Below are 13,861 nucleotides of genomic sequence, written 5' to 3' on the forward strand. Positions count from 1 at the left end.
AGCAAAGAGAAGCTTGATCGTCCTCTCATGATCAGAGTAGGGTAAAACACTGGTAGATCTAAGGTTGCTAACAATTCCATCAAATCTAGCAAACATAGCATCCAGAGATTCTCCGGGTCTTTGCACAAACATTTGATATTCTTGATTGTATGTGTTTTGGCATCTAGCCTTAACCTAATTAGTGCCCTCGTAAAAGATACTTAGAGTCGACCAGATCTCCGAGTAGTACGGAGGTGGTGAACCCTATCAAACTCATTCCGACTCTAGCTGGTGAACAATATATTCCTAGCTTTGTTATTGGCTTCATATTGTTTAATTTGAGCCTGAGAAGTACGAGCAGTAGGGATCTCAAAATTGGAGTCCACAATCTCCCATATTGCACTTCCTTGGCTTAAGAGATAAGCCTCCATGCCCTCCTTCCAGTACGAGAAGTCATGACCTTCAAAGAGTGGCATCTTCGCACGTCTCTCCCAACTCGCAACAAAGCAAGGGAGCCAATAGAATAAAACTAGAAGGAGAGGAACATAAGCATTGGAGGAAACATGCACTTCATTTCTTGCAAAGATTAATCCTCTTTTAGGCAGATTACAAAGTAGTTTCACTCACAAAAGCCCTCACCTACACATAGGCTAAGCACTCCTCTCTCTGTTCCTCTAAAACCCTAGCACACAAACTCAAATGGCTAGCTCAAGCCTTCCACACAGCCTTACCCCTCTATTTCTAGGCCTAGAGAGGTAGCTTAGCACTTAAGCTTCCTTATTCCTAAAATACCCCTCTCTTTCAATGGCCACCTATCAACCACCAAGGTATTTTGGCTATTTTTCACTTAATCCATCGAACGGCCGTGGCACCTTTATGACTTAGCTTCGATTCAACTCAAGCTTTGCGATGATGCCACGTGCCCTCCATCCTTCCACGGTTTTAAGGCCAAACAGTGAAACCGCCTCGCACGCTTCTCAAAGCGTAACCTGCTGCCACTTGCTTTCACCACAAGCAAGTATCCCGATGTCGACGCGTGTACTTCGTCTTGCGATCATGACCAACAGCAAGTCTCTCCTGCTCCCGATCCCTCAGGTTGTCTTGTCACTTGCACCGGCATCCCCTTCGCTTGAGTTCATCAACACGCCATCTTCATCCTTCCTTCCATGCTTTGGTTGACCTCCACATGCACAGCTATGATCACTCTTAACTCCACTCAGCCTCCTCGATCGTCCGACACCAAGCACCCTGTTTGGCCCTGATCATCCCACAGTCAGCCGCCAAGTTGCATCCATCACCTGCATGTCATGAGACAAGCACCCACATATCTCTAAATCCATTATCAATAAGTCCATAATCAAAATCCTCAGTAAAAGAAAATCTTAGAAAAATCGTGAACGCCGGATGTTCCGATGTTGTCACCTCCTCAGTGCCGGATCAACCGGCGTGTTCAATCTAGCAGACCAGCCATCTTGCAACCTCTCTATAATAAATGCTATGACGAAGCATCCGGTGTTCATCACTTTGAACACCGGACCATCCAACAAGTACAAGTCCACCAGAGCCAGTTTGCAACCTCTCTGCAAGAAACTCCTGCGTGTACATTTGCCCATCGCCGGACCATCCGGCATGTAGATTCTTGCTAGAACTCATTTTGGAATCTCTCTATAAGAAATAGTCCAACTCTCTCTTCACTTCATCGTCGGATCATCCGGGGTATACTTCAACTTTTGCTTCTGAGCTAAAATGCTCCAGTGTGAAGCTCATCTGAATGTCAGGATACTTGCTTGTGGTGAAATCCCAAACGCCAGATCATCTGGTGTGTACAGTTTTCTTGGACTCAAAGACAAACCCACCAACTCTATTTCTCTCTGCAACTTTGGTTAGCCATGATCATAATTGCAACACATATACATGCTCGTGCAGTCCACAAATCAACAAACCAAAATAACTAAACCAAGTCATATTTCAACTTGGTTTCTTAGTCGCTGAGCTCCGCTGTGGTCCAATGAACACTGCCAAAGCCTGCAGAGACCATCGGAGCAAGGTCGAGGTCAGGAAAGTGATCGTTGATGCAGGCAAGGGCTAGGTAGAAGCCGGAGACTCCGACCTCAAAAAGGTGGTCGCCAACGGTCTTGGAAGCCTCTGCTTTAGGTCACCTACCTCCTTTGAGGCCACCAAAAACCAGTCAATATGACCAGTCACGATATCCCTAGAGTTGGGCAGACATGAAAGCCGGTGGCCCAGAGCAGTGAGTCGAAGGGGGTGAACGCCCAACTAAGGCAATCATAGAAAGATGCCCACCGCTAGTCATTTTTCCTCATCGTTCGCTCCAAGTCCCGTTGCACCACGAGCAGTTCCTCCTGACAAGCTAGTTGAAAACATGTCGCAGAGCACGCAGGAGTCAGCTGGTCGAGTATTACTTGGCTAGCCTAAGAGTACACATGCCTTAGTCTGTGGCAAGACTGGCGCCCCTCGAAGATCGCTCTGCAAGTTCTCTCACTCAATTGTGAACCCAAATTCACACTCGACCACCGCTTCCTGACTGCGCTGGTCATTGGTGTTCACGATGGCCGTGGTCGTGTGCTTGGAGCAAGCAGGAGGTTCAATCAAACCAGGGACTCTATGACCACAACAATGAAACAAGCCCATCAAGAAAACAAAAAAACTTCATTAAAGGTATGATACAAGCCTAAGTTACAATCCGATAATAAGTATTCGATGGTCTCCACCCGGAAGAGACCCTACATACTCCACCGCCCCCTGGCACTCTGGCTGTAGCTTCGCCTTGGCTTCAGGACCGGCTACCGCGACCTCCTCCTGGATGACCATGTGGTTGAAGTTGGGGTCGCAGCTGCGATAGCACTGGAGCACGTACCCCACCACATCTTTCACTGCTTTCGCCATGTCCTCCGCTGCCCGCGCCATCAGGAGCTAGGTGAACTTCTCCGCCAGGACATGGATGGCATAGGCCTAGCCCTACGCGGACTCCTCCCTCTGCTCGTTGGCTTTCAGCCCGCCGCTCATCAGAGGCCCCCGCATCGCCATGACGGATTTCCATAGAAAGTCGTGTGTCGTTCGCTCATCCTCCATCAGCTTGGAATGTTGAGCGATGAGGGCGGCCTTCTCCTCTTGTAGTATAGCCTTCTCCCACTGAAACGTGGCATTCTCCCACTGAAGCGAGCAATTCGCCTCTTTTTCTTCGGCCACCAGCCTCTCCAGATCGGCGCATCTATGGTCCACCACCTCCTTCTCAGCGATCAGCTTGCTGATAGAAGCTAGGTAGCTGGGGACCAAGGAAAGCATGTCAGAGGTAGGAGCAGGCCCTACAAAAGGTTCTGTAGATGTGGGGGTCACGGCCACTACTTCCAGTGTCAGGGCCACTACAGGCTCGGGGGCTAGAATATCCAGCCGAGGCGTCGGGGGAGGGGTCACGACCAGGGTAGAAGACCTGCAGCGATAACAAATTATGGAGTCAAGGAAGAACTCGAAGTACCTACACCTAGCAAGAAGGCTTACCAAATGGTCAGGGGGTAAGCACAACTCTCGACCTCGCGAAACCACTAAGTTGACCCAGCGAGGAGGAGGTCATATCTGCCATCGAGCCAAGAGTGGTCGGTGTCCCACGAGCGCGCTTGGGCGCCTCTACCAAAGCCGAATCCTCTGTTGGTCTCTTCTCCCCTTGCGCGGAGGCTTGGCGTGCAGTCTGGTCACTCCCGATTGGCTCAGGGCGAGACTAGTCGCTCCCCTCCAGGTCGGCGCCACTCGCAAGACCTCCGCATGAGGTCGACAATGGACCACGAGCACTCTGGTCACCCCCGACTGACTTAGGGAGAGGCTGGTCACTTCTCTTCTAACCAGCAGTGCTCGCAGAACCTCCGCATGTGGTTGGCGTTTGGCTCGGTGCAACCTGGCTATCTTTGCGACCAGACGGTTTAGAGGTGCAACCAGATAGGTTAAGAGGAGGTGGGGCCGTGCTCTGTTAGGTGGCAAAATGGAGGTCGCGATGAATTCCCTCCCTGAGGCGGCCAGATCAGAGGCCTCCAGAACCTCATCAATGATTGGGTGCAGAACGTCGACCTCAGGGAGGCTTCATAATGGGACCAATCATGAAAATTTAACTCCTAAAATGGCTCGGGGGTAGGAATTTTGAAAATACCAAACTTACCCTCTTGCACTACGCTCTCTCCGATAGGCTGAGATCACATAGCGGGAGTGCATTGGCTGAGGGACCGTCTTTCCTCGGGGAGGCCAACATTAGGATCTGGATCGACGAATCGATGGCATCGTCAGTGAGATCTGAATAACAGAAGAGACGTGAGAGGTCGCACACCCATACAAAAAGGCGACACCAAGGAAACAGCAGCGGGGTTACTTGTGCCACTCTCCTGGGTGGCATCACTCGGATAGGAGTACAGAAACCTGGATGTGCTCACCTTCAGAGGGGGCACAACCAGCGCTTAATGAAGTCATGAACGACGTCCGACCCCGTCAGCCCGACTTCTCAAAGATGGCCAACCCGCTAGGCTAGGGTCAGTAGCTCTGAGGTAGTCACGGGCGAATTCCCCCAGTTGTCTGTAACCTGCGTCGGTGCGCTCGGCACGCAGAGGTTGTCTAAGAAACTGTCAGTTGCAAGGTAGAACCAATCCTCCCTCCATCCCGACCGTGATGACTTCAGGCCCACCTCAATGTAGGAGTTCATGGCGTCGTCGTGATTATGGAACCCGCAGCTTCCGGTGGGCGGCCCGGTCACCGACCGGCAAGTGTAGAAGAACCGAAAGAGGTCGAGGCACAGCTTGACCCCGACAAAGTTCTCACACATGTGAGCATAGATACTCAGCATGAGAATGAAGTTGGGGTTGAGATGGAGGTGGTAGATATCATAGAAGTAGATGATGGTGGTGAAGAACTTAGAAAAGGCCAGCACGAGGCCCGCCAAGTAGAATGAGATGAACATCACAATCTCTCCCTGGTGGGGAGCGGGCGCGCTATCCCTGGCACGGTACCCCGAGGAAAGGTAGCGGGTGAGTAGACCGACGCTGTACATCATCTTCAGCCTCGCCCTGTCGCACTTGGATCTGGAGAAGGTGGGCTCACTGCTGGTGTGTGCCATCCAACGAAATGGAAGATGTTGCGAGGGCAAGAACAGAGATGGAGACAAAGGGCTCTGAGTGCGAAGGCTTGGAGGCTAAGGGAGATAACGAAAGGATTCATGGGGAACCGTGGGTACTCCAATTTAAAGGGATGTCGTGGTATCTCAACCGTCGTGGGGTTTGATCCGTGCGAAATTCGAAAGGTCGCGTGTGGGGAACCAAAATTCCCTTAGGCCTAGCGGCAATTAATGTTCTCCTTCCCCATGTTTTCTTCTCTCTCTCCCACGTTTCTCTCTCTCCGGATGTTTAACCTCCCCTCGGGATATGATTTTCTGAGTCAACAACTAATGTGGGCTGCGTCGACGACCACTCCATGGGCAAACTTATAATCACTTAGGGTCCAAGTGGTGCGATCAGACCTGACCACGACCATGTGGCATGCAGCGACCACTCCTTGGGCAAACTTATGATCACCTGTGGCCCAAGGGGTGGGACTAGACCCGACCACGACCACATGGCATGCAGCGACAACGGACCCCTACGACGAACCACTCGGTCCACCATATCCACGAGTGAGCTTGGGAGCTACTGTCGGTGTAACAGATAAGGAGGTGCCCCACAAGGCGAGTCTCACGCTGCCAAGTCTCAGCTGGTAGTAGGTATTGTCAAGATCACGGCCTCATCATGCGACCCGAGCGAGGCTCGTGCGACCAGCCCCCTGATCGCAAAGCAAAATCCTGCGACCAGGAGTTCCTCTCCAGCACTTGCTGGTCGCAGAGCAAGTACTCACCTAACTAGTCAAGTCTCATTTAACGCTACCCATTCGAGTATTTTCTTTCCCAAGCGCTCGCTTTCGGTGAGGCATGGTCATTGGGCGGCGTGGTATTGCAATGACCCGTCCCGTAGCATTTAATACTGTGGGATGGTCTGACGGATAAGCGTAATGGTGTCCAGTGATGGTACAATGCATGAAAGATGACCAGAGCGGGGTGGGTGGGCGTACCCACTATCATGATGAGCTAGGAATAGCTAGGCTTCGTTAGGTGTAGGTTTTTCACCTGTTTTTCTACGGTACATTCGTATGAATATCTTTTCTCCTGGTATATAAAGGAGTGAAGACTCTACTTGAAAAAAACACACACTTTGTAACAAGTTCACCTAACTCATAAATTAATACATAGGACATATAGTTATTATCTCATGGATAACCTGAACCTGACTACTCCCTATGTTTCGTAATGTTTGTCTACGCCCACTATTACATACAAACCAAGAAATACTGAAATCGAGTGAAAAAATGCAGTGAGATGATAATGCTACCCCTAATCAATACAATGATGAAAGCAAGTAACTCATCAGCGTTAGAATAAATGCATACATGCATTCAAAGGCATAGCAGGAAAATAGACCATAAAGTATCATTGTTTCCACAATAGACAAATAATTTGAGACAGATACTTCAGAGACTATAGACAAACATTACGAAACAGAGGGAATAAATCCTTATATTCTTGGATCCAGTTTGATATCACCTAATAAAAACATAAATCAATATATCCACCGTCCGATTACATTGTTAGAGATTATGTCTGACAAAGTTCAGCCATCTCCAAAGTTCTCCTTTACTATCGTTTCGCTGCTCCAACAGATTCCATGAAAGTTGTGTTCACACCTCCTCCAATAAAGAAGAACAGCTGCTGCACATATCCAGTGCTGGTACGCGGCGACGGCATATAGAACAGTGCAAAACGGAGCACGCTTCTGCATTGGTCTGGTCCCTCTTGCATGCCTTGTTTTTCGTTTTGGCTTTAGCAGGAATCCGGCAGGACAGACAGGACGCGTCGCAGTGCGCCACGGGCAGTGGCCGCTTGCTTTGCTCTCTCACGTGTACACCCGTGGTTCTGCAAAACCGAGCACGCTTCTAGAAGGATCCTGATTGCTGCATTGGTCTGGTCCCACTTGCATGCCTTGGTTTTCGTTTTGGCTTTAGCAGGAATCAGGCAGGACAGACAGGACGCGTCGCAGTGCGCCACGGGCAGCGGCCGCTTGCTTGCTCGCTCACGTGTACACCCGTGGTTCTGCGCGTATGATCTCTGTCGCCGCGTTGGGGGTGGTACGTTGTCCAAAGTGCGTAACATGATGCGCTCGTGGCCCTTGGGAAAGGAATTCTCATCTTAGACACCATAGGTTGCCGCAATGTTAGTCCCCGTTTGGAGAAACGAAAAGGCGCGTGACCTAGGAAAAATGAAGAAACTGAATGTTACATAAACTGGTGTGGGGATTGTAAACACAAAAAGTGGCTCTCAAGATTCAAGAAAGACGCTCCACGGGAAGAGTGTCCATGGCGCTAGTGGTGGTTGCTTTGTGGTTGGGCTTTGTTATAGCAAGACGAATGTCTTGGTGGCCACGACCCTGATTTAGTGGGCTTAGGATCCACTGCGCAACAAATATGATATGACTCTACAAAGTATTATTTGTATATTTTTCTTCTCAGGTATGCACTTACGACTTCTCATGTTTTTCACACTAAGGATAGCATCACTGAAATCCATGGGGTCAAAAAACCGATTTCAACGTGCTAATATGAAAACGTGGTGAAAAGATCGAATAGACAAGAGAAGATTGAATTAGGTTTTAATTAAAAAACTATTTTAACTGAACTCTAAGTAAATAAACACCTTTGTCATAAATGAATAGTAAAATAACTACAACTCCAAAATTTGATAGAATGCTAAGTAAGAAAATGTGCAAGCTACAACAAGAAGCTACAACAAGAAGCTACAACAAGAAAGAAATTACGGAATATTAGCTTGCAAGAAATTAAATACTCAAACTAAATACGGGAAAATAAAGAAATGGTCAAAAAGATACCAATTTTTTCCCGAGATATCGAGGAGTTAGCACTCCCACATAATCCTTATTGGAGTATCCACTAAGGATATCGCTCCATCTTGAATCACCAAGTCTCAAGTGCTCCCTAGTGATAGCTATTTCTCCATCTCCAAAATAACGAGCTTCAAGCACAAAGCTTCCTCTTAGGGCTCCTACAAGAACTCCAAGAGCTCGCCAAGACACCTCTAATCACAAGATCGGCTAGGTATTACCAACCAGCAAAAGTAATAAGCCAATAGTTTCACTTGACCTAAATCAAGCCTAGACTACAGCTAGATGCACACTTGCTATTCTCCTTGCATTAATGATATCCTTAATCTTTAATTAAGAGCTTTACAAATTACTCTAGTGCATTCTCTTGCCTCTTGATCACACACTAAGTGTTTCAGCTCTTTTGGCTCGCAAGAGATGCCCCTGAGACGAAATGAGAGGGTATTTATAGGCTAGAGGTCCAAAACTAGTCGTCACCCAACCACCCACATTTTTCGTGAACGTAAGCTAATCCGGCGTGCACAGGCTCCAAACATCGAACCATCTAGTGTGAACCGTCCACCCAAAACTAGTCGTTACAAGTATTGAATCCTCCAGTGAAGCCTCTGATACATACGCTGGACTATCTGAAGTATGAGTCCAACTTTCATTGAACCGAAAGAAATTTCTCTGGACTTTACTCTAGCGATGCCTTCGATGTGTACACCAGATCATCCGACATGTATAACTTGAAATCTCTCTTTTGAAAAAAATACTCTAGCGTAGCCAACTTAACCTTATTGGATCATCCGGCGTGTACAAGCTTCTTAGCACTGGATAATCCAGTGTATATAGGTTTTTCAGAACTTGTCTAATTCAAGCGTTTCTAAGTTCTAGCTTCTTTTCAACTCATCCATAGACTTCTCTAAACTACCTAGTGATAAAACTTCACGAGTGTGCATCCAATAAAATCTAGACTCAACTATATTAAGCTACTACTCTTAGTCCCTCTTTATAGCACGATCAATGAATAAAAGTGTCTATACTATTCTAAGTGTCATTTATCTCCTTATGACACTTAGAAGTAGAAGGTTCTTAATATTTTCACATCATTTGATTGCTCATCCAATCAATTAAAGGACCAAGATCGTTCAACGGTATTATAAACTAATATTTTAATTGTCCTTCAACATAAATTTGTTAGTCATAATGATATAATTATCATCAATCACTAAAACACTTATCACTTACTTATGGATGTAGATACTACACGTGGGCACATCTAAAGTGAAAATTCTAAGCCAGGTTAGTCAACCGCATATGATGCGTAGACTTATGTCCACAACCCATCATTCCCGCTTTGTCCCCAAGCTCCAAAAACGGTCCATCATCTCCTATTGACATGTAGGTACACCATACGGGTGTGGAGCTCGAATGCCTCCTAGATCTCATATACATAGATCCATCCTAACTCTTGGGCTCCGAGCGTTTAGGTGCAAGAGTGGTGATTACCTTTTGGATCAACGCAGGGAGTGCCGAAGAGAGCAATCCAATCTCTCGCCATGCTTGTGGTGGGGGAGATATGGAAAGAAAGAAATGCACCTTTCAACGAAAAGGAGTTATCAACCACCTCCATTTAAAAGATCAGGGAGGAAACAAGAACTTGGGTGCTAGTAGGAGGGAAGCCTATAGCGCAGTTTTGTCAGAGCGTTTAAACATGCTGGTCTATTTGTTGTTTGTTTGTAACGCAGGGCTACCTGCTTGTAAATCTTCTGATTTTGTTAAATGAAATCGGCACCCTGCTTGTAGTGAATTAACTTGTTGTTCACATGGCATGTCAGAAAAGCAGTTCCTATCTTTTGAGAGGTGAGTTACACTACAAATCTACTATTATCGTTTCTCTAATTGCACCTACATAATGCTAATGGGTGTGGCCACTGAGCGTATGAGCCTAAAAATTTGGAAGCACCACGAAAGCCTTCCTTCCCACGGGACATCGGCACCCACTTCCCACTGTTAGGGCAGCGACAACGTGCAAGCATCGGTGCCGTGCTTGAAGTGACACGTCACGGCCAATGCCCAATCTCGATGTTGGCTGCAATGCGCAAGCATCCCATGTGGGGGCACATGTGACCAATCTCTACTATTTAGAAAAATACGATAGAGTTCCTAAATCCTTCACGCGGTGCTCTGCCTCTCGTGATGGTCTGCCTCCTTGCAACCTCCGCGTCTACATGTTTCACTTGCCTCCGCCCCCGCCTGATCCCGTACGTCCGCTCCAACCCCACTCCTCCCCTTCACGATAACTGCCCCGCATCTCACCCGCTTGCACTCGCGCACTCGCATCGATCCCTGACGGAGAGCACGAGCCAAAGGCTAGAAGAGTCGTGCATCACTGGCACCGAGGCACCGAGCCGGTGAGCCATGGACTACAATCCCGGAGGCACCTCCCCCGATCAAAACAGCGGCGGCGGCATCCACCTAGTCTACGAGTACTGTGGCATCGACGACGACTACAAACCTGACAACACCAAGGACGGTTTCTTCTCCTGCCGCCAGTGCTCCGCCATGCACACCTTCACCCAGGCCACTGCAGCCAATCCCAACGACTTCCCCGCCACCGGAAACATCTCCATCCGCCAGGTCGCCACCCAGCCCACCCTCACCCCTAAACTCCACGCCCTACTCGACCCCACACACCACCACCCCCGCCCCTGCTGCTGCACCCACCTTCGATGACTTCGCCGAGCGAAGCGAGCCCTGGGACTTCGCGCCTGGCACCGACACAAGGGGGGAGCCCGAGGACCTGGCAGTGTGGGTCTAGTGGCGCTACATGCGGGGGCTGCAGGTGACCCTACAGCGGCAGCTGGAGTTGCTGGTGGAGCGGCACCGAGTGGGTGCGCTCGTGTGCGGCATTGCCATCACCATCTGGGTGCAGTGGGTTGTTGCATCAAGGTGTTCGACGGAATGTGGGCGCGCCAGGTGTTCGCGGACCCCGAAGCCTCAGGGAGAGAGATGTGTTTTGGTGTTGGAGGTGAACAGTTTACATCCTTGTTTAGTTGCCATCGGAAGAACAGAACAAATTTTACTTGAATCTATCTCTTATGTGCAGATGACAAGAAACTTGACGAGGTGAAGTATGAATTGGAGGATGATAGCTTACCCCGTCGAAAGACAGGCGCAGGGTTGAGTTTGCCTTTCTGCGCTCAATGAGGATGATGCTGCTCGTTTACTCAACATTGGCTGTTTGTTTCTTGGCTTGTCATATTGCCCGTGAAGCCATCCTACCAAGTGACATTTACAGGTGGGCAATGGAGGGAAAGATCCCTGATGTGGCAGCGTTTACCGAAGTAGACAGGCTCCTTGGGAGCTCTCTGCAAGTGCAAGACCACCTGGATCGGGTCCTTTGTCCTACCAGATGGTCGAGTTGAGGTTGTAGATCTATACATTAATCCAGTTGTCTCTAATTCGTTCAATCACGTGTGTTTTCTCAGGATATTGTTATTTCTTACCAATTACGAAGGTGATTTGGTGCACTCATGTTTAAGCTTGGGTTCATATTTTGCTTCACAATAATAGGATTCTCGTTGTGTTATTTTATCCATTTGGTTCTTCTAGCATTTTGAAGTTGACTTCTCAGAATAATGCCTGCACTGCTCTAGCTAATCTGGTCCGCACAATGATCTCTCGATGGATAAACGGGGGAGATGTGATGAAGCTGAAGGATGCGGAGATCTACACTTGCAATGGCCTCATGATGCATACCAAGAAGGTTCTGAACTCAGCACCCAAAATCGTCATTCCAATTTATAGAACCTTTGTTTGCACGGCGTGCTTAAGTTGATTTCTTGTTTATGGCACTTGTTTGCGGCGTGAAGGTCATTACCCGATATGGAATATCCTTTGCATTTGAAGGTCATTACCCGATGCTGCTCGGCGCGCACCCGGCCCTCCCCCCTCCTCCTCATGGACGCCACGAGCCGCATCTGGCCGCCCCCGACCCCCTCGCCGCCGCCCTTCTCCTCCTGGCCCCGCGCGTCGCTGTCCCAGCACCGCCGCTGCCGCCGCCACTCCAAGAAGACCAAGCCTCCGCCGCAGAGCGCGGACTCCTCCGCCCTCCCGCCGGAGCTCGTCCACAAGGCGCTGGCGGCAGCGTACGCCTCTGACGTCGCGGCCGCCAACCACGCGTGCCGGGACGCGCTGCGGCCGCTGCGCGAGGTGGCGGCGCTGCACGCGTACGGCCCCGTGATGGGAGCCGCCGCCTCCGCCGCCGCCCGTGGGAGCGGGGTCAGCGTTCGGCACGAGGCAGAGAGGCAGCGCACGCTGGGGCTAGCGGCAAGGCTGGGCTCCGCGGCGGCGATGGTTGACGCTGGGCTGATGTGCTGGGAGGAGGGGCGGCGGGAGGAGGCAGTGGAATACTACCGGAGCGCAGCGGGGCTGGGGCACCCCGTCGGGATGTGCAATCTTGGGGTCTCCTACCTCGAAGGTATCGTGGATTTGGCTCAGAGGGTTAGCTTTCTGGGAGACATGTTCGAGGTGCTTGCAGAAAGATTCGAATCTTTGGAGAACGGTTGACTGTTTTCAATTATCTTGTATTCGATGGCCATTATTAGTTTTATTCGCAGCGCAATTAGAATCATCTGATATTTTGGAGAAGCTGTGCCTTTAGTTGAATATTATCGTGTGTCATTTAACTAGTAAATAAAAAAAAATCTCTTTTTCCTGCCGTCCACATTCTCCTAGCTCCTGTTCGCACCATTGCCCTCTGGTCCTCCGTGCCACCTCTTCTCCCCTGTTAGCTTTTACCCAAATTCAGTAAATCCAGAGCCAAATCCACTCAATTGTAGCCCAGATTGATCCAATCCAGCCTCAAATCTAACAAGTATACTTTGTTTGGGTGCAACATTTCCTCCCTATTGGGGGCGCATGCTATATGGCGGGTTTAGCTGCTGTTATATGGGCTATTTGGACAATGAGAAATAGGGTAGTTTTTGACAAAAAGCAGGTTAGATCTCCTACTGAGATTGTGTGTTCTGCTTGCTCTTTTCTTCGATATTGGGCAGGTCTCCTCGACGGTCAGCACAGAGACTCCCTGGAAGCTGGAGCTCAGACGCTGCAAGAAACAGCTCTCCTCTTCCATCCCAAGAAACAAGCTGAAGGCACGATGATGCTCGCCAAAGGCCAAGGAGCTGATGGTGTTCCAAGCTGAAGCAATCATCGATGGAGTGCAGTTGCTGTTTTCAGTGCTGTTGGCACTCGGTCCGGAGATGGTTTTTGTATCTGAAACTTGGTGTGGTAGATACCGGTCTAATAGGTTAGGAGTCATTATACTTGGATTGTGGTTTCTGGCCTTGGACGTACGGTCTATTTTGGCTAATCGGCAGCCCTCGGTGCTGCTCCTCAGACGTCAGATGTATAGATCTTTCTGTTTGCGCACGCTTTTGTTGTAAGTATTGCGAACTGATTGATGGGGATGGTTGTAATTTCGTTGCATTCGTGTAATGAAATCAGGGGTTAATCCCGTTCTGGAAAAAAAAAATCTAACAAGTATAGCCTCCTATTAACTAATCCATGGCCATAGAGGTGAAGCAGGGTTCAAAAATGCGTCAAAAACAGCGCGAATATCGGTTAATTCGGTGGGGTACAAATTTGAAATGTGACCGATTTTCGTATTTGAATTCAAAATTTCAAATCGGATTTGAAAAAAATAAAAAATTCCATAAAAAACTAGGGACAATTCTAAGAGTACATGTGAAAAAAAAATTAAAAAAAATATTGTTTACATCAGAAAATACATGCTCAAACATTAATAGCACGAAAAAAAGCCAAAAAAATAAAAAATACCAAAACGAACCGAATGCACAGTATAAACGGCCTGTTTCGATCTAACTCTATGGGATAAGGGCAGGAGGACAATTTTTTTGCTA

The 13,861-nt window shown here is 48.7% G+C and overlaps 1 protein-coding gene and 1 pseudogene across 1 annotated transcript; both read left to right on the top strand.

Moving 5' to 3' along the window:
* Window positions 1-10,358: 10,358 nt before the first annotated feature.
* LOC133898521 (TATA box-binding protein-associated factor RNA polymerase I subunit B-like) lies at window positions 10,359-11,365 on the top strand (annotated as a pseudogene).
* A 261-nt stretch (window positions 11,366-11,626) lies between these two features.
* On the top strand, window positions 11,627-13,459 carry LOC133899352 (F-box protein At1g70590-like). Its single transcript, XM_062340338.1, has 2 exons — window positions 11,627-12,420; window positions 12,998-13,459. The coding sequence occupies exons 1-2, from the start codon at window positions 11,826-11,828 to the stop codon at window positions 13,141-13,143; spliced, it is 741 nt and encodes a 246-aa protein (XP_062196322.1). The 5' UTR covers window positions 11,627-11,825; the 3' UTR covers window positions 13,144-13,459.
* The last annotated feature ends 402 nt before the right edge of the window (window positions 13,460-13,861 follow it).

The sequence above is a fragment of the Phragmites australis genome, chromosome 18 (assembly GCF_958298935.1).
Source record: "Phragmites australis chromosome 18, lpPhrAust1.1, whole genome shotgun sequence".
In the NCBI taxonomy this organism is placed as follows: Eukaryota; Viridiplantae; Streptophyta; class Magnoliopsida; order Poales; family Poaceae; genus Phragmites; species Phragmites australis.